The sequence below is a fragment of the Bufo bufo genome, chromosome 8 (assembly GCF_905171765.1).
Source record: "Bufo bufo chromosome 8, aBufBuf1.1, whole genome shotgun sequence".
In the NCBI taxonomy this organism is placed as follows: Eukaryota; Metazoa; Chordata; class Amphibia; order Anura; family Bufonidae; genus Bufo; species Bufo bufo.
In genome coordinates this window covers 186,349,180-186,367,923 of record NC_053396.1, presented here as the reverse complement: position 1 = coordinate 186,367,923, position 18,744 = coordinate 186,349,180, and the positions used below count along the sequence as shown (strand labels likewise).

The 18,744-nt window shown below is 45.0% G+C and overlaps 2 protein-coding genes across 2 annotated transcripts in view; both read left to right on the top strand.

The window, feature by feature from the left end:
* LOC121009419 (cytochrome P450 2C8-like) overlaps nt 1-870 on the top strand; it is a 35,156-nt gene extending 34,286 nt beyond the window's left edge. Inside the window, exon 9 of the mRNA XM_040442530.1 lies at nt 575-870. Within this exon, the coding sequence (XP_040298464.1) occupies nt 575-759 (185 nt within the window). The 3' untranslated portion in view covers nt 760-870. The remainder of the gene's footprint in view (nt 1-574) is intronic.
* Nucleotides 871-2,225: 1,355 nt separating this feature from the next.
* LOC121009433 (cytochrome P450 2C23-like) lies at nt 2,226-18,474 on the top strand. The gene is made up of 3 exons (XM_040442545.1): nt 2,226-2,443; nt 13,026-13,188; nt 18,120-18,474. The coding sequence occupies exons 1-3, from the start codon at nt 2,264-2,266 to the stop codon at nt 18,278-18,280; spliced, it is 504 nt and encodes a 167-aa protein (XP_040298479.1). The 5' UTR covers nt 2,226-2,263; the 3' UTR covers nt 18,281-18,474.
* Nucleotides 18,475-18,744: the final 270 nt, after the last annotated feature.

Here is an 18,744-nt window from a genome sequence, read left to right as displayed (position 1 = left end):
CCTGATATGACAACCAGAATGAATACCTGGATCAACAACCAATCTTCATATGTCTTTCTTGTACTACACTGGCACTTATTATAGCACTTATAGTAACATAGGGGCACATTTATTAATAAAGCCCTAAACTGGAGGTGGATCCGCCAACATTTTGAAGAGGCGTAGGCCCGTCTCCTTCCCCACCAATGTCACGCCCACAATTTTAGAACCTGGCGTGAGCGGAGTGAAGTCGTAGATAGCAGTACAACTAACTGTTACACCGCCATCTGTGCCTGAAATATGCCAAATTTAGGCGTACCTGTATTTCAGCATAGTAAATGACCACCATAGTTTGTAAGGCTGAAAAAAATATCTGTTCCTCCAGTTTAGTCTTTTAAACTTATTCAGGTTTAGATAAGAGGGTAACCACACAACTCTTATTCCAAACACCGGTTGATGTTTGGAAGTGTGTCCTGAGCTTACCTAACATTGTAGCAAGTAGTATGTCTGTAAAGCTTTCCCTTGTTCAAATTTATTTTTGCCCTGGCTAACTGACTGAACACTAAAAAAGTTTAGCCTTATTCTTTATCCTCAGGCAAACGTGTGTGTATGGGAGAAGGCCTGGCTCGCATGGAGCTCTTCCTCTTTCTAACCACCATACTGCAAAAGTTTACCTTGGAGCCTACAACAGACAGGAAGAATCTCAGCATAAGACCAATGCCCAACACCAATGCTACAACACCTCAGTCATACCAGATGAAGGTTGTCCCTCGTTTCTGACTTGAGAACAAACTTCTTGCATAACGGAAACCTAGAATGTATAATTTATCAAATGTGAAGGCTGTTTTATTTTTAGTCTATAGATTGGAAAAAAAACAATAAAAATACTGTTTTCCCCTAAAAAAATCCAAACTTTTTAATTTTATTTTCTGCATTAATCATTTTTGGATTTATATACGCAATAAAATCATCAACATTTTTTATTTTATGTTACTCTGCCTTTCATTCTACATGCTGCACTTAATTCTTTAGTTTTTCTTTTTTTTTTACATAATTAAAGCTTGTAAACTTTTTTTGCTGTTCAAGTTTCTAAAACTGCCCATACATATAGGTTATGGTTGGATCGCTCACACGAACAACTCAATGTGAGCTTGATCGACCACGCGGTAGTCAATCTTAGGCTACATTCACGTGACCGTAAGCCATCCATGCCTATATTGCGGACCACAAATGGTGGTTCCGCAATATACGTGTGACGGGCGCGTGAATTCCACATCACAGATGCGGACCCTTTGACTTGAAAGGGTCCGCAATACACAAGGTGTGGATTGGAGGCATGGATCAGAAGCCCACAGAAGCACTCAAAAGGGCTTCCATGGACTTTTTGGTCCGTGCCTCCGCACAGCAAAAGATAGAACATGTCCTATATTTTGCCGTATATTGCAGATTACAGACCCATTCAAGTCAACGGGTCCACGCTGTTCACTCAACAGGTCCCATTATAATGAATAGGCATCTAGAAGGCCATGGAGGTGTCAGGCTATGCTCAATATGGTAATTCAGTTTTTTTGCCCCTTTGCCAGAACAGACTACTAGGTTAACTGAACACAGATGTTGACGTAACCTTAGACAAAACTGTCTATCCAGGCACCAGATTTATTATCTAGCCTAAGCCCTGCAATAATTCTGGTGCAGGTCTAGACAGCCTAAGTTTACATCATCTACAGGATTAATAAACCTATCCCACAATATTTTATGTTTTCTTAGAAATGGAATGAACAGACCACCTCCATTCCAGTGGTGCCACCAGCACACAGAGTTTATTGACATATCTTTCCATCCAGAGTTGTCTCTTAGGCATTTGGAAAGATACACCCATGATAGACTGACAATGAAACTACTTAATGTAGGAGAACCTTCTTAAAAATATCAGAATTTTACTCAACCCTTTCAAAGAATACTTGAAGGTTCATTGACTCCATACTCTTCATACATTGTAATACTCATGTTCTTGGATTGATTCTACTTATAAACTATCTCTTTCCACATTATTGCACACTGCTGTACATGCTTTCCCTTAGCTTTGGCCTCATTTCATATAATAATAGTACAATATGCAATAAAACTGAAAGCTGCACTCGAAACTGGCCCAACCCCATCTCAGTGATCACATGCTGCTTGGAATGTTGTCCTGTGTCTCAGTGTTTTCTCATTAGAAATACCTAAAGAGGAACAAAGTGCAGAGGCTCTGTATACTTTCATGTAACACTCCCTTTTATGAAGCATGTCACTGAATATTGCAGTAACCCTTCTCTTAGCTACTGGAGTCACTATCTTAATTTATCTCATTAAATGGTGGAACAAAATAAAACAAAATAACCTACCTCCAGGACCTACACCTTTACCCTTGGTGGGGAACATTTTGCAGATCGGTACTTCTGAACTACCACACTCTTTAGTTAAGGTATGTAAGCCATCGTATAGCTATACATTCATAAATAGAAGCAAACATGCCACCATATGCCGCCGCCACAAGCATCAGCTTCAGAGAAAGTAGAGGGCTGTGCCATAAGGACAAAGTACTCCATTAGATTGACCAGATGGAGCCTCTGCCGTTGTTGCTAAGCTAAGTTTCACTTGTTTTTTGCACTTTATCTATTGTTTATTTTTTGTTATTTCATTGCTGTATTTTATTAACCAACAGAAAAAATGGCTTGGTGTTAAACAGGCCGGAAGTGCTCAAACCCATATGCAGTTGGGCATGTGTATACAGAGGAGCAAATCATGCAATTGTAGCCCGTTGCTAATGGTGATCCCCAGCAAAAATGCATATAGTGGGGGATGCCCGCAGAGGACCACAAGTACCACAATAGACATCCTACACAAGACATCCACAGTAGGACATGTTGGCTAATCTCTCAATTTTAACATCAGGGTTTTGTAAGACCGCAGAGTGCACCTGTCTTTGCAAATTGCAACATACCAGTCCACAGGGGTAGAACACGTGAGGTTCATGGTGGGCCGGAATGTACATACAGTTCATCGGTTACTCACGGTTTAGCAGTCGCCTCCCTGGGCCAGCAGTGCAGTGAAGGGGAGAACAGCACTAGATTCTCCGGGGCACACTCTATTACAGGGGACACCGACCAGGTGGTGATCGAGGTGCCCTTGATGGTGAATGGTTGCTGAGTGCTTGTGCGGCTGGGCCCCTGACTTAAGTAATGTTGTGACGCCAGCAACTTTGTGGTGCAAATGGTTGAGGGTGGTAGCGGTATGAAGTTAGAAGAATGAGGCAGGTTTAAATCCAATGGTAAACTTTACTATAACCAGGTTCTTGATAACGGTTTACATCTAGTAATAAAACAGTCTCTGGTACACATGCAAGTTGGATGTGATGAATCCCATTAACAGACTGTGCTGGTAGTAATGTGTTAGGCTAGGGGAGTTAGGTACTCACTGATATTCAGCTCCTTGCCCTGCTTCAGTCCCAGTTTAGGAACCCTTATCTGTCTTTATAATAATGGTGAGGCTGCCAGAAGCTAAGCCCTACACCTAGATACTAAGGCGCCTAGAGCCTAGAATAATGGCTTTGTCCTTTCTTTGTCTTTATCCAATAATAAACTTGACCAAAAATTCACTTGTTACTCCTGAAGAGTGAATAGTAGAATGTAGACCTTCCTCTGCCTGTCTTCCTGGCTTTAATACTAAGGTGCACGATGGCTTCTCTGGGCCGTGGAGCCCCAGAGAGAGCTGAGAGGAGAGGGGACCTCTCCTTCCCCCTTAGCTCCTCACTCCATCTCCTTCTCTTAACTGACTCAACTCTCAACTCCCTAACTAGGCTTGCACTGCCCTATATATACTGTGGTGCTACCCCCACCTAGTGGTGTGATGTAAGTGGTGCACCTTACAGCCTGGTAAAAAGTGATTTCACATATTAGTACAATGCAGCATGAAATCACAGAAGATGACAAAAAGCTTTTGCAGTTCCCACATAAGATAGGGGGACGCTGCAAAATGTTATATTGTATTTTATTAATTTAAGTCCCCTGATGAGTTGGCCTCATGCCAATGAAACGCGTTGGGTAGAGTGGTACTGGGATATAGCTATATACAGCTTGCTATCGTGTGCATATCCACATGTTTGTGCTTGGGCAGGACTATATATACACCTGCTTAATTGCTTTATGTAGCTTTTCTCAGTGTATCCTTTTTTGTGCCAGGTGTTAGTTCCCTCGCTTGCTCCCTTCCTTGACGAAGCTGGGCAGTCAAATGGCGCGGCGTCGGGACACCTAGGGATATACTAGGAGGAAGTAGACACGCAGTGGGATCGCCCTGTTTAGAGTCAGCTTGTTGATCCCCAGGTGGAGCACTACTAGAGGAGGGTTTAATAGGAGGAATAGACCCAGTTTTCCCTTCCCCTCCCACCCCCCGCTCCCTCCTAGTTCTCTTGGCACTAATATAGCATTATTGTATTCATTCACCACTGAGTGATTTGTGACAAGTGTGTTGCACCCTGGCGGGCGACCTTCTGCTTCCTTTTTGGGTATTTTACTGATGTATTAAAAGTTAAGTCTTAATTGAGGTTATGTCATGGTCTTACCTGCTTGCTGCTCTCCTTCGTTTGACATGTGCTGGCGGCCATCTTGGTTTCTGGGTTTCTTGTAGCCTTCCACCCTGCGGCTCCTCCTTCCCCTGGGAGGAGCTGGATGCCTAGCTCATATATATAGGAGGTCTGTGGCTTCAGTTCCTTGCTTGGTCCTCTTGTGTTCACATGCTTCTAAGACTGCTGCTGCTTCTGGTTCCTGATCCTGGTTTCGTCTGACTACCCTGCTGGTTCCTGATCCTGGCTTCGTCTGACTACCCTGCTGGTTCCTGATCCTGGCTTCGTCTGACTACCCTTCTGGTTCCTGACCTCTGGCTTCGCAAAGACTCTGCTCGGTTTCACCATCCGTTTGGACTTTTGCTTTACAGCTTTATTTTCAATAAAGCCTTCTTATTTTCACTTATCTCTTGTTGTACGTCTGGTTCATGGTTCCGTGACATTAGGACCAAGCCATGAATTCTGACGGTACAGGGCCATCCTCGCTACCCACGCTGGTTGCCAGACTTGATCAGCAGGATGACCTGTTGGGTCGGTTCGCTGTGGCGTTGCAAACCCTGCTTGAACGCACGGCTCATTTCGCTCCCGTTGCCGATGGGTCGGTTGTCGCTCCTGAGCTCGCTCCTACTGCCGCTCCGGTTGTTGCGCCAGAGTCTACCCCGACACCTGTTGTTGCGCCTGCGGTGTTTCGGGGTATGACCGGTTCTGCCCCTCTTCCACAGCGCTTTGGGGGAGAGCCAACTCAGTGCCGAGGTTTCCTTAACCAGGTGGGCATTTATTTTGAGTTGCTGCCACATGCCTTTCCTACTGAGAGATCAAAGGTGGGCTTCTTGATCTCGCTGCTCTCGGACAAGGCCTTGGCCTGGGCCAGCCCTTTATGGGAGAACAACAATCCGGTGGTTGCCGAGTTTTCCGGTTTTGTTGCTTCTCTTCGGAAGGTATTCGATGTGCCAGCTCGTGCTGCCTCTGCTGCGAAGCTCCTTATGTCCATCAGACAGGGTTCACGATCCGTAGCTGAATACGCCATTGAGTTTCGTACCCTGGCAGCAGAGGTGGGCTGGAATAATGAGGCTCTGGTCGCTGCTTTCTCTCATGGTCTCTCGGATGCCTTGAAGGATGAGGTTGCAGCTAAGGACCTACCAGTTGAGCTCGAGTCTCTTATTTCTTTCCTGATTTTGATTGACACCAGACTCAGGGAGAGACCTTCCTTTAGGGAGAACCTGCGGAGGTCTTCTAACAGATTGGTGCCTACGTTTGCTGTCCCACCCGTGCCTCCCTCTCCTCCCACGCCTCCTGGGGATGACTTGTCTGGGGGTGAACCCATGCAGCTGGGGTTTGCTCGCCTGTCCGACGGGGAGAGGGCACTCCGGAGACGTGAGGGCCGATGCATGTACTGTGGTCTCGGTGGGCATTTTCGGTTGGCATGTCCGAACCGTCCGGGAAACGCTCGTACCCTGAGATCCTGTCGGGGGCAGATCTTGGGTGGAGTCTCCTCGTCCCCGGTTTCCCGTGTTGACAAACCACTGATCACTGTTGTCCTCTCCTGGGTCGGGGGCTCGGTGACGACCCAGGCGTTGGTGGACTCTGGTGCTGGTGGTTTGTTCATTGATAGTGTGTTCGCTGCCGCCAATTCCATTCCTCTGCAGGCTCGAGGTTCCCCACTGGCTCTTGAGGCGATAGACGGCAGACCCCTTCTGCCGCCACACGTGACTCATGAGACCCTTCCAGTGGGGATAGCCATTGGTGCCGTTCACAGAGAGTCGGTCTGCCTCCAGGTTATTTCGTCTCCACACTACTCGGTGGTCTTGGGGTACCCCTGGCTCCAGAAGCATAATCCGACTTTCGATTGGAGATCGGTCGAGATCCTCTCGTGGTCACCGCAGTGTGGGGCTAGTTGCATCCATGGGTCTGTCAAGTTGCTGTGTACTTCCTCGGACTCTCTGTTGCCTCCTGAATATGAGGAGTACCGGGATGTATTCGATAAGGTGCGCGCGGTTGCCCTACCTCCGCACCGCCCATATGATTGTGCCATAGAGTTACAATCTGGTGCCGTTCCTCCTCGTGGCAAAGTCTATCCACTGTCGGTAGCGGAGAATGAGGCCATGGAGGAGTACGTGAGGGAGGCGCTTTCACGCGGACACATTCGCAAATCTTCGTCCCCGGCAGGGGCTGGATTTTTCTTTGTGAAAAAGAAGGGCGGTGAGTTGAGGCCTTGCATCGATTACAGGGGTCTCAATCGCATCACGATCAAGAACGCTTACCCGATACCCTTGATTTCCGAGCTGTTCGATCGCCTTAAAGGGGCCACGGTCTTTACCAAACTCGACCTGAGGGCGGCATATAACCTGGTAAGGATCAAGGCGGGCGATGAGTGGAAGACCGCGTTTAACACCAGGACCGGTCATTACGAATCCTTGGTTATGCCCTTTGGGTTGTGCAATGCGCCCGCAGTCTTTCAGGAATTCATCAACGATGTTTTCCGTGACCTGTTGCAGCAGTGTGTGGTAGTCTATTTGGATGACATCTTGGTATATTCTGAATCCATGGAGGCCCACATTCTGGATTTCAGACGAGTGTTGCAACGGTTACGAGAGAACAAGCTGTTCGGTAAGCTTGAGAAATGCGAATTTCACCGATCCCAGGTAACCTTCTTAGGTTACATCATTTCCGCTGAGGGGTTCTCCATGGATCCTGAGAAGGTTTCGGCTGTCTTACAGTGGCCCCAGCCCAGTGGTCTTCGTTCCCTGCAGCGCTTTTTGGGCTTCGCCAATTATTATCGGAAGTTCATCAGGGACTTTTCCATGCTGGCCAAGCCTCTCACGGATCTGACCAGGAAGGGCAGTAATTCCCAGGTCTGGCCGCTCGAGGCCATCCGAGCTTTTGAGGCCCTAAAGTCTGCCTTTGTGTCGGCTCCGATTCTGTCGCATCCCAACCCTGGGTTGCCCTTTGTCCTCGAGGTGGACGCGTCTGAGACGGGAGTAGGCGCCCTTCTGTCTCAGCGTAGAACACCAGAGGGTCCTCTGCTTCCTTGTGGGTTTTACTCCCGGAAACTGTCTTCCGCGGAGTGCAACTATCAGATTGGTGACAGGGAGTTATTGGCCATCGTGCAGGCCCTTAAAGAATGGAGGCACTTGCTCGAGGGTTCGGTGGTTCCGGTTCTCATCCTGACGGACCACAAGAATCTGACCTACCTTTCTGAGGCCAAGAGATTGACACCACGTCAGGCCAGATGGGCTCTGTTCTTGTCACGTTTTAATTACGTGGTCTCCTACCTACCCGGTTCCAAGAACATCAGGGCGGATGCCTTATCACGGCAGTACTCCGAGCTGTCCAGGGAGGAGTCGATTCCGACTTCGGTCATACCTCCGAATCAGATCCTGGCCGCCATTCGCACCAGCCTGACCTCTCCCCTGGGTGAGCAGATTTTGGCGGCTCAATCTGGTGCTCCCTCTGGGAGACCCAACGGCAGATGTTTTGTGCCTGAGGAGTTGCGCACTCGGTTGTTGCGAACCTACCATAACTCCAAGACCGCGGGGCATCCTGGAAAGAATCAGCTGTCCTGGGCTGTTTCACGTCTGTTCTGGTGGCCTTCCCTACGTTCCGACATCGCCGCATATGTAGCGGCATGCTCCGTTTGTGCCCAGAGTAAGTCCCCTCGGCACCTTCCGTTGGGCCTTCTGCAACCCATAGCCACCGGGGAGCGCCCATGGTCACACCTGGGGATGGATTTCATTGTGGACCTCCCTGCATCCCGAGGCCATACGGTCATTCTCATGATTGTGGATCGGTTTTCCAAAATGTGCCACTGTGTTCCTCTCAAGAAGTTACCCTCTGCACAAGAGTTGGCCACGATTTTTGCCAGGGAGGTCTTCCGGTTGCACGGTTTGCCTAAGGAGATTGTGTCGGATCGGGGGAGTCAGTTTGTGTCCAGGTTCTGGCCCGCCTTTTGCTCCCAGTTGGGGATTCATCTCTCCTTCTCCTCGGCCTACCACCCTCAGTCCAATGGGGCCGCAGAACGATCCAATCAGGCCTTGGAGCAATTCCTTCGTTGCTATGTCTCCGATCACCAAGACAATTGGGTTGACCTCCTGCCTTGGGCTGAGTTTGCCAGGAACACGGCGGTGAACTCTTCCTCTGGGACGTCTCCCTTCATGGCCAATTATGGGTTCCAACCTGCCGTGTTACCGGAGGTATTCTCTCCCCAGGATATTCCGGCTGTGGAGGATCACCTTTCCGTCCTACGTGCTTCTTGGGTACAGATCCAGAAGTCCCTTGAGGTCTCTGCGCAGCGCCAGAGACTCCAGGCTGATCGCAGACGAGCGCCTGCTCCTTCCTACCAGGTCGGAGACCGTGTATGGTTATCCACCCGCAACCTCAACCTTCGAGTGCCCACTCCCAAGCTGGCGCCTCGCTTTGTTGGTCCCTTCCGAGTGCTTCGCAGGGTAAACCCGGTAGCCTATGCCCTTGCGCTTCCTCCTGGCATGCGGATCTCCAACGTGTTTCATGTCTCCCTGTTGAAGCCACTGGTGTGTAATCGTTTCACTTCCTCGGTTCCTCGGCCTCGTCCGGTCCAAGTGGGCAATCGTGAGGAATATGAGGTGAGCAATATCCTGGACTCACGCCTGGTCCGCGGTCGGTTGCAGTTTTTGGTCCATTGGCGTGGTTATGGTCCAGTGGAGCGTTCCTGGGTTCCCTCCGCAGATGTCCATGCTCCTGCCTTGCTCCGAGCCTTCCACGCACGCTTCCCTCAGAAACCGTTTTGTGCTCCGCGGAGGAGGGGCCCTTGAGGGGGAGGTACTGTCATGGTCTTACCTGCTTGCTGCACTCCTTCGTTTGACATGTGCTGGCGGCCATCTTGGTTTCTGGGTTTCTTGTAGCCTTCCACCCTGCGGCTCCTCCTTCCCCTGGGAGGAGCTGGATGCCTAGCTCATATATATAGGAGGTCTGTGGCTTCAGTTCCTTGCTTGGTCCTCTTGTGTTCACATGCTTCTAAGACTGCTGCTGCTTCTGGTTCCTGATCCTGGTTTCGTCTGACTACCCTGCTGGTTCCTGATCCTGGCTTCGTCTGACTACCCTGCTGGTTCCTGATCCTGGCTTCGTCTGACTACCCTTCTGGTTCCTGACCTCTGGCTTCGCAAAGACTCTGCTCGGTTTCACCATCCGTTTGGACTTTTGCTTTACAGCTTTATTTTCAATAAAGCCTTCTTATTTTCACTTATCTCTTGTTGTACGTCTGGTTCATGGTTCCGTGACAGGTTACCCACCAGTTCTGTTCAGTTTTTTCTTGTATTTATAATTGGGTACCCATTTGTAGGTTATTGTTAGTGACCATCTTATTCCCATGGTTATTTAAATATAGACCGTGTTGCACCCAAATGGTTAAAATGGGCACTCAATGGGTTAATGTATGGACCACATGTCAATTAAATCTTGGCAGCTGAATAATCTGAACGTTACGTGTGCCAGATATATCAATTGGATAAAAGGACTGTCACAGTTTTTTTTGTTTCTCTTTGTTGTTTTTTTCATGCAGTTTTTGAAGCCAGACACCAGGAGTGGATTAAAAAAGGAGAAGTAGAATCTGTCCTTAACCCCTTAAGTACTGGGACAAAAAAAAAGTCCTTAAAGTCTTTAAAGAATGACATTTTTTTAAAACATATGACCCCACCATATTTTGGGGGGTTTTGTGTTTACAGTGCTTACAGTGTCTAAAAATGACATTATTAGCTTATTCCACGTGTCAGTATGATTTATTTTTAAAGGGGTTATCCAATACTATAAACTGCCCCCCATATGCCGGGCCCTCACAGAGAATATACTTACCTGGCTCCCCATGCCACTCCTGGTTCCTTCACCGCTGCTGCTTCTCCCTGTGCACGGATGAAAACATCACGGGTGACACAAGGGAGGCTCGTCCCCGTCCCCGCCTGCCATTGGCTGCTCCCCCCAACACCGGATGTTTTCATCCGCACACGGGGAGAAGCAGCGGCGGCGTTGAAGGGACCAGGAGTGGCGTGGGGAGCCAGGTAAGTATATTTTCTGTGAGGGCCCGGCATATGGGGGGGACAGTTTATAGTATTGGATAACCCCTTAAAAAAAAAAAAAATTTAACTTTTTTTCCTTCCATCAACATATAATTTCCTTATATTTCCATGAATAGAGCTGTGTAAGGTCCCTTTTTATTTTGGGGTACGTATGACTTTTTGATAATTTTTTATTAATTATTTTTGGGGGCAACATGACCAAAAAGCAGCAAATCAGCTGTTTTTATTCTATAATGGCATTCCCTACGCATGATAGATGCTTTTATATTTTAAAGGGCTTCTGTCACCCCATTAAACCGTTTTTTTTTTTTTTTTCTTTACTAATAATCCCTACACTGCGATTTATCCATACATAAGTAAAATAATAATTTTGGTTCAGTAGAATTAGCTAAAACCCTATTTGCCGGGCCCTCACAGAGAATATACTTACCTGGCTCCCCATGCCACTCCTGGTTCCTTCACCGCTGCTGCTTCTCCCTGTGCACGGATGAAAACATCACGGGTGACACAAGGGAGGCTCGTCCCCGTCCCCGCCTGCCATTGGCTGCTCCCCCCAACACCGGATGTTTTCATCCGCACACGGGGAGAAGCAGCGGCGGCGTTGAAGGGACCAGGAGTGGCGTGGGGAGCCAGGTAAGTATATTTTCTGTGAGGGCCCGGCATATGGGGGGGACAGTTTATAGTATTGGATAACCCCTTAAAAAAAAAAAAAATTTAACTTTTTTTCCTTCCATCAACATATAATTTCCTTATATTTCCATGAATAGAGCTGTGTAAGGTCCCTTTTTATTTTGGGGTACGTATGACTTTTTGATAATTTTTTATTAATTATTTTTGGGGGCAACATGACCAAAAAGCAGCAAATCAGCTGTTTTTATTCTATAATGGCATTCCCTACGCATGATAGATGCTTTTATATTTTAAAGGGCTTCTGTCACCCCATTAAACCGTTTTTTTTTTTTTTTCTTTACTAATAATCCCTACACTGCGATTTATCCATACATAAGTAAAATAATAATTTTGGTTCAGTAGAATTAGCTAAAACCCTATTTTTATAATATGTAAATTACCTTGCTACCAGCAAGTAGGGCGGCTACTTGCTGGTAGCAGCCGCATCCTCCGACCCTAATGACGCCCCCTCCGCATTGTGATTGACAGGGCCAGGGAACGGAATCGTTCTGTGCTGGCCCTGCCTGTTTTGATTCAATATCTGGCGCCTGCGCCGCGGCCGTACCTTTCTTCAATCTGCGCAGGCGCACTGAGAGGCGGCCACTCACTTGGCCGCTCCATCCTCAATGCGCCTGCGCCGATTACGTCACATCTACACCCGGCGCAGGCGCATTGAGGAGCGAGCGGCCGAGTGAGTGGCCGCCTCTCAGTGCGCCTGCGCAGATTGAAGAGAGGTACGGTCGCGGCGCAGGCGCCAGATATTGAATCAAAACAGGCAGGGCCAGCAGAGAACGATTCCGTTCCCTGGCCCTGTCAATCAACAAGCAGAGGGGGCGTCATTACCATCGGAGGATGCGGCTGCTACCAGCAAGTAGCCGCCCTACTTGCTGGTAGCAAGGTAATTTACATATTATAAAAATCGATTTTTAACAAATTCTACTGAACGAAAATCATTAATTAGCTTATGTATGCTGAGATCGCAGTGTAGGGATTATTAGTAAAGAAAAAAAAAACGGTTTAATGGGGTGACAGAAGCCCTTTAATAGTTTGGACGTTTTCAAATGTGACGATACCAATGATGTTTATTTTTTATTGTTGAGCTATTTTTATGTGTAATATTGGGAAAAACCGGGTGACCTCAATATTTTATATTTTGTGCTTTTTTATATTTTTAAAAACATTTTTTAACTGCAAATTTTAATCCGCTAAGGGGACTTGAATATGCAATCCTCTGATCGCTTATACCAGTATACTATTGCAGTCTAAGGGATTTTTACTGGCTGCTTGTCAATCTGTCCCTCGGGCAGCGGCAATTATTTTTACACTAAGTCACGCCTCTAACTCAGCCCGATGCCCATCTATACATATCCAATCCCACCCTGTCATTTTTGTTCTTCCACATAAAGTATAATGGAAAGATTTACACCTGTTTCATGTTTTTAACCCGCACCTGGTTTTCGCTCACAATCACTGACCAAACACTGACTGTGTGAAAACAGTCTAATTTAAAGGCAGAACTCAATTGTTTTATTTTTTGGGGAAAAAAAATCCATAAAATATGTTCCTCTGTCAACGACTCTCTAGTTGACCATGTATTTCATCTACCATGGTTTTACTCATTGTCTCCCACAGGATATTTTACACTATTCCATTCTATAAACCTTCAGATACAACCTAAATACTCAAATCAAATAATATTCTATACTACATGCCATTTTTATATTTCATTGAAGTTGGGTGAGAAGTATGGACCTGTGTATACCATCTACCTTGCCAGTCAACGTGCACTCATACTTATTGGCTATGATGCGGTAAAGGAGGCGCTGGTCGACCACAGTGATGTGTTCAGTAATAGAGGGGAAGTCAAATTAACAGATCTGTTTTTTAAGGATTACGGTAAGACATACAGTCACACACGTACATACAAACATACACGCACATGCATACACTTATGTGCATACATACATACACTCATACGTACATACAAAAATAAACATTACACACACATACTACATACTGTATATACATACTGTACATACATGCATACACATATGTACATGCATAGACATGGTAGGTTTATTTTAGGACTAATATTGTTTCAGACTAAACAGAGCTGTAGCTAGACTTCCATATCCTTGTGTCTAAATAAAAAGGAAAAAAAGTCTGGTATCGTGTTAGCCAATATTGACTAACACGGTACCAGACTTTTTCCTTTTTCTTTTGACCAAAAGGATGATACCATAATTAGTGATGAGCGGGAGGTGCCATATTCGATTTCGCAATATTTCGCGAATATTCTATTGAATATTCGTCTTATATTCATCGAAAACGAATATTCGTCATTATTCCATTTATCGCGAATAATATGCGATTTAATTAATCGCGTATTGCGATTGTTCTTTTGACAGTATAAGGCAACGTTCGACTAATTGACTATGGCTAGGCTAATATGTGTATTTTACGAAATTTCTTAATATTGCTCTAACTTCGTCTTTTAGAATATTCGTAATATTCTAAAAGACGAAGTTAGAGCAATAATATTCCACTTTGGCATACTGCTCCCCGACAAGTGTCCCCGTAACCATGGGAACGCCTGTGGGTTAGAATATACCATCGGATCTGAGTTTTTACGATCTCAGGGAAAACTCAGATCCGATGGTATTTTCTAACCCACCGGCGTTCCCGTGGTGACGGGGACGCTTGTCGGGGAGGTGTATGCTGAAGTTGATTAAATAACAATTTTGTCATGCGGTCGGGCACACGTATTAACCATTACTATTTTTCTGTTGTAATATTCGTGAACTCGAATATTATAACCGAGATTATTGGTTTAGATTAGAATAGGACGAATATTCTAAAATCAAATATACAGCAATATATTCTTTATTTCGAATATTCGTCATATTTGGTCCATCTGAAAACGTGATTCCTTCCAGCTTCATTTCAGTTGCTTGTGGGCCAATGGCTCATTGACCCACAAGCAAGAAGCAGGGAGGAATCATATATTTTCAGATGAAAAAAAAAAATTTAATATTCGATTTCGCGAATATATAGAACTATATTCGAAATATTCGCGAAATCTCGAAGTTGCGATATTCGAGATAAAAATTCGTTATTCGAATATTCGCGCTCAACACTAACCATAATGTACCGTACACGGATGGTAAAAAAAAGCAATTAAAAGGTATCAAACCTGCAATACTCTTATATTTATGACACACTTGAAGATCTAAAGAGTCTTCTATAGACATAGTCAGGGCACCAAGTCTCTGAGATAACATCAATTTAGAGACCATAAAACTTTCACACCGCTTATCTATAAGATAAGAACTCATTCTCAAAATCTTTGATATTCTGTTGTTTTTCAAATACCCATTCATTCCCCCATGTCTCTGTTCTTATTGTATATATAGTGCTGTGTCTTCATATATTCTTGTAGTACGCCAGAGAAGGGACTGGTGATGTCTCGAAAGCTCGCTATGTAACATCATTATTTTTTATTTTTGTTAGCCATTAAAAAGGTATCAAACCTGCAATACTCTTATTTTGTTTCTCTTAATGAGAGCACTAAACTTGTATGTGAATAGCATGGACAAGATTTTCCAACATGTAGGGCATATCTCTCATCAATCATCCCCTAGCTAGGCCCCTGATCCTCTGCAGGAATCTGTTCCTTCAACCTCCTGCTGCAATTTTTTTAGCTATTAGGTTAAAAGGATGGAAAGGAATGTAGTTTTGAAATTCCAGCACCATGCGTAAATGTCCCATCAGCCTCACTCCCTAGTAACTTCTCGATGCAACAAATAATAAATGAAGGCGTACATTAAAAAATATTGTAGCACAATGTGAAACAGAGCATAAGGATGGGGTCTTGAGAGATTAACACCCCCCCCCCCTCCCATTTCCACACACACACACACACACACTCAGTGAAATCCATATCTATTTAGCAACATTATATATTGCAGTCTTGAGCAGGGTCGGACTGGGAACTTGAAGTGGCCCTGGAAAAAATACTAAAAGTGGCCCCGTTTTGTAGTCAGATCCAAATTGATGGAAGGCAGGGCCAGCAATACCATAGAACCAAATACCATAGTCCAGCACAAAATACTGCCAGCAGCATAAAATACATCCCCAAAACTTCCACTGGCTGGCCATGAGGAGGGCCCAGGTGGCTCCCTGAGCATTGGCCCACCGGGAAATTTCCCTGTATTTCCCTGTAAGTTCTAAGGCCAATCCGCACTGGTCTTGAGGAACTACGAAAAATAACACTTTGGAAAAGTGGGCAGAACCTGGAGGAAGATGGAGAGAACACACAAAAGTCAAAGCAGATATTACCCTTGGGTTGATTCAGATTTCAAACCCAGGATTCCAACCATGCAAGGCAATAGGGCTTACCAGTCAACCACCGTGCTGCCCAGTGGTCACAAGGACAGATCTTAATCATCATGTAAAGGGAATTTTCATTTGTATGGGGTCGGTTCTCTAGTGAAGGGTTAAGCAACCTCCAGCTGTTATGAAACTACAACCCGCGGAATTCACACCTGCTCAGCTGTTTTTGGAACGCTCATAAAAATGGTAGGAGCATGCTGGGAGCTGTAGTGTAACAACAACTGGCACTCAAGAGGTTGCTGACTGTTGCTCAAGTCAAAATGGAAGGGTTGTAGAACTTGAGGTTGAACCAACCATTAGTGACAAGGGAATTCCAGAAATGTCTAACAGTTTTGCAAAAAGTGGGTGGGGTGTGGGCGTGAGGGACCAGGCAGTGGGCAATACTTTTGCAGTCTGACAAATGTGACAATATGTAAACCAGAAAACTGCCACACATTACACAAATATATACCAGCTCCTTCTGGGGTAGATTTCATTTTTGGGCATACAAATCTTGCGAGGATGCATCATGTTATTAAGAGGTGTGTGCAGCAGCAAGAATTCTTATCAGGAATGGTATCAGAAACAACTTAATAAATCTCCTCTCGATCTGGTATAAAATGTACAGCAGACTCTATTGTTTTTCAAATTACCGCTTCTTCACATACGATATGCACATTTTACATCTCAGAGTTTTTTTTTTTTAAATGAAGCTGATACCATGGGTAATAGGTGTGTTTCTTCAAGTATAGGTTCTCTTTATTTGTTAGATTAGATATATTTGGCCACATTTTTTGTTTTACAGTTTTTATGATGTATTGAAAGGCTATAATGAAAAAGAAACACAAATGCAAACAGTACTCTGCAAACACAAATAACAAAGTAAAGACAATAGAGCCATACTCACTATAGAAAATGTAAATAGCTATTGCTATGTTATAAATTATTTGTTCCTGTGCGCCAGCATCAAGGCGATCTCTTTAGGAAAAGAACCTACACTAATAACTACCTTCTCTGGTGCCATACTAGCCTCCATTAAATTCAGGGAATGTAGGTTCCACATGCATGCTGAGCCCACCCTGAATTATACCTCACCTGGTGCCAAATGGCCTCCAATTAATGCAGGGATATAGCTTTATAATTGCAGTAATTAAAATCAGCCTATGGGACAGACAGGTTAGTTAGAAGTGTATGAACAATGGAGTCAGCCGTACCTCCAATGCAGACTGCAAAGGAAAAAATGGGGATTAGTCAGCACATCCCAGTGCGCAGGTGCATGCCGTCATGGCTGAAAGCACAAAAGTGGGATAATGCCATGTGTGGACAGGCTGGAGAAGCCATCTGCACAGGGGAGACAAGGCCTATGCTTGTACAACATCCTCCAAATCAAGACATCATATAGGCATGGTACAATGCACAATCCCAAGTGGTGAGCACAGTGACATCATCGCGCACATGGCAGGTTCTTTTGCAGATCCTGCTTAATGAAGATAGAAGAGACTTCTACCATGCGATCAAGTGAATGAGGTACATTTTTTTAACCCATAAATGGCCATATTATTTTGCATACTGTCTTAAAAATGTTGTAACGGAAAATAATAAAAATCACCCAAACACTGAACCCGGACTTCAGTGAAAAAGTCTGGGTTCGGGTCCGGGTACCCAAACTCGTAAAGTTTGGTGCAAACCCAAATTTTGCAGTTCGAGTCACTTGTCCCTACCTTTTGCTATTCATATAGCTTGTATAATTGTTACTGTGACCACTAACAACAATGCTGCAAATGAGAATTAAACACAGCGCATGTTGGGTAGTATCGTCTGGATAGGGTGTGGAATGGTGCAGATGCAGGTAATTGGGTGCTTACCTTTGGTGGTGGTGCTAGCAATAGGCACAACCCTAGTGTAGACAAAACATAAACAGAATCCAAGCTGAATCAAAAGTCTCTGTCTAAAGATCCACACAAACAAGAAGAGGTAAGTAGGAACTACATGGCCTGATGAAGGCACTGGTTCAGTGACAAAACGCATAGTCCCAAAAAAGCCTCTATCTTGGATAAATTGTGTTTGAAGACCTCTCAGCAGGGGCGTAACTACCATAGCAGAAGATCATGCAACTGCTATGGGGCCCATAGCAGTTGCTCCTATTCTACTGGAGGTGAAAACTTGGTCAGGACTCTACCCTCTAAAGGAACAACTTTTCGCAAATGAGGTAGGGTCATTGAAAAGGGTTTAGGCAGAAACCCTTCTGTCCTGTGTGGGGGGCCTGGTTTGATCCTTGCTATGGGGCCCCTACTTCTCTATGTACGCCACTGCCTCTCAGTACCAGCAGCTTGGTCAAGTCCCTAATTACCTCTCCTTTTTAATGTAGATCACTAACAACCATGGTGGCTTTGTTTCATTTTTCATTCTTAAAATGGGATGGTTTCTTTTAATTCAAACTAAAATTAAACTTTTTGGGGTTATTATGAGCAACGGAGAAAGATGGAAGACAATTAGTCGATTTTCTCTTATGACTTTGAGAAATGTTGGAATGGGTAAAAAGAGTATTGAAGAGAGAATTCAAGAAGAGGCCCGGTGTCTTACTGAGAGACTTATGAGAACAAAAGGTAGGTGTTGAGCAATATAAATAAGGCTAATAAAAGTATGTTGGGAGTTGTAATTCTGAAAAATCTGGAGCACCACAGGTTGGAGACTAGTGCTATAGAGACAGGTTTAGCAAACAAAGTTGTATGAAAAACCAATGTGTGCTCGTATTGTGGAAATCCAAATCTCTAGAAAACACGCTCTGTGTTGTAAAACCTGTTGGATGACTTGATGGGCAGATAAAAGTTTACATTGTTTGACCTCACAGTACATGCACGCAACCTTGGGAAACTGAAGCTTTATGGACAGGGTGTACAGATAGTCAGCAATGTGTCATATCTGTTCATCAGGATTTGTCAGGTAACACTGGAATTTGCACTTTTGTCATGAGAAATATAATAGCTGTGACTTGCAATAGGAGCAGGTCATGTGAAAATGTGCCCTCGAAACTAGTCGCTTTGTATAATAGTTTGTTAAATCAACCTTAAAGGGCTTCTG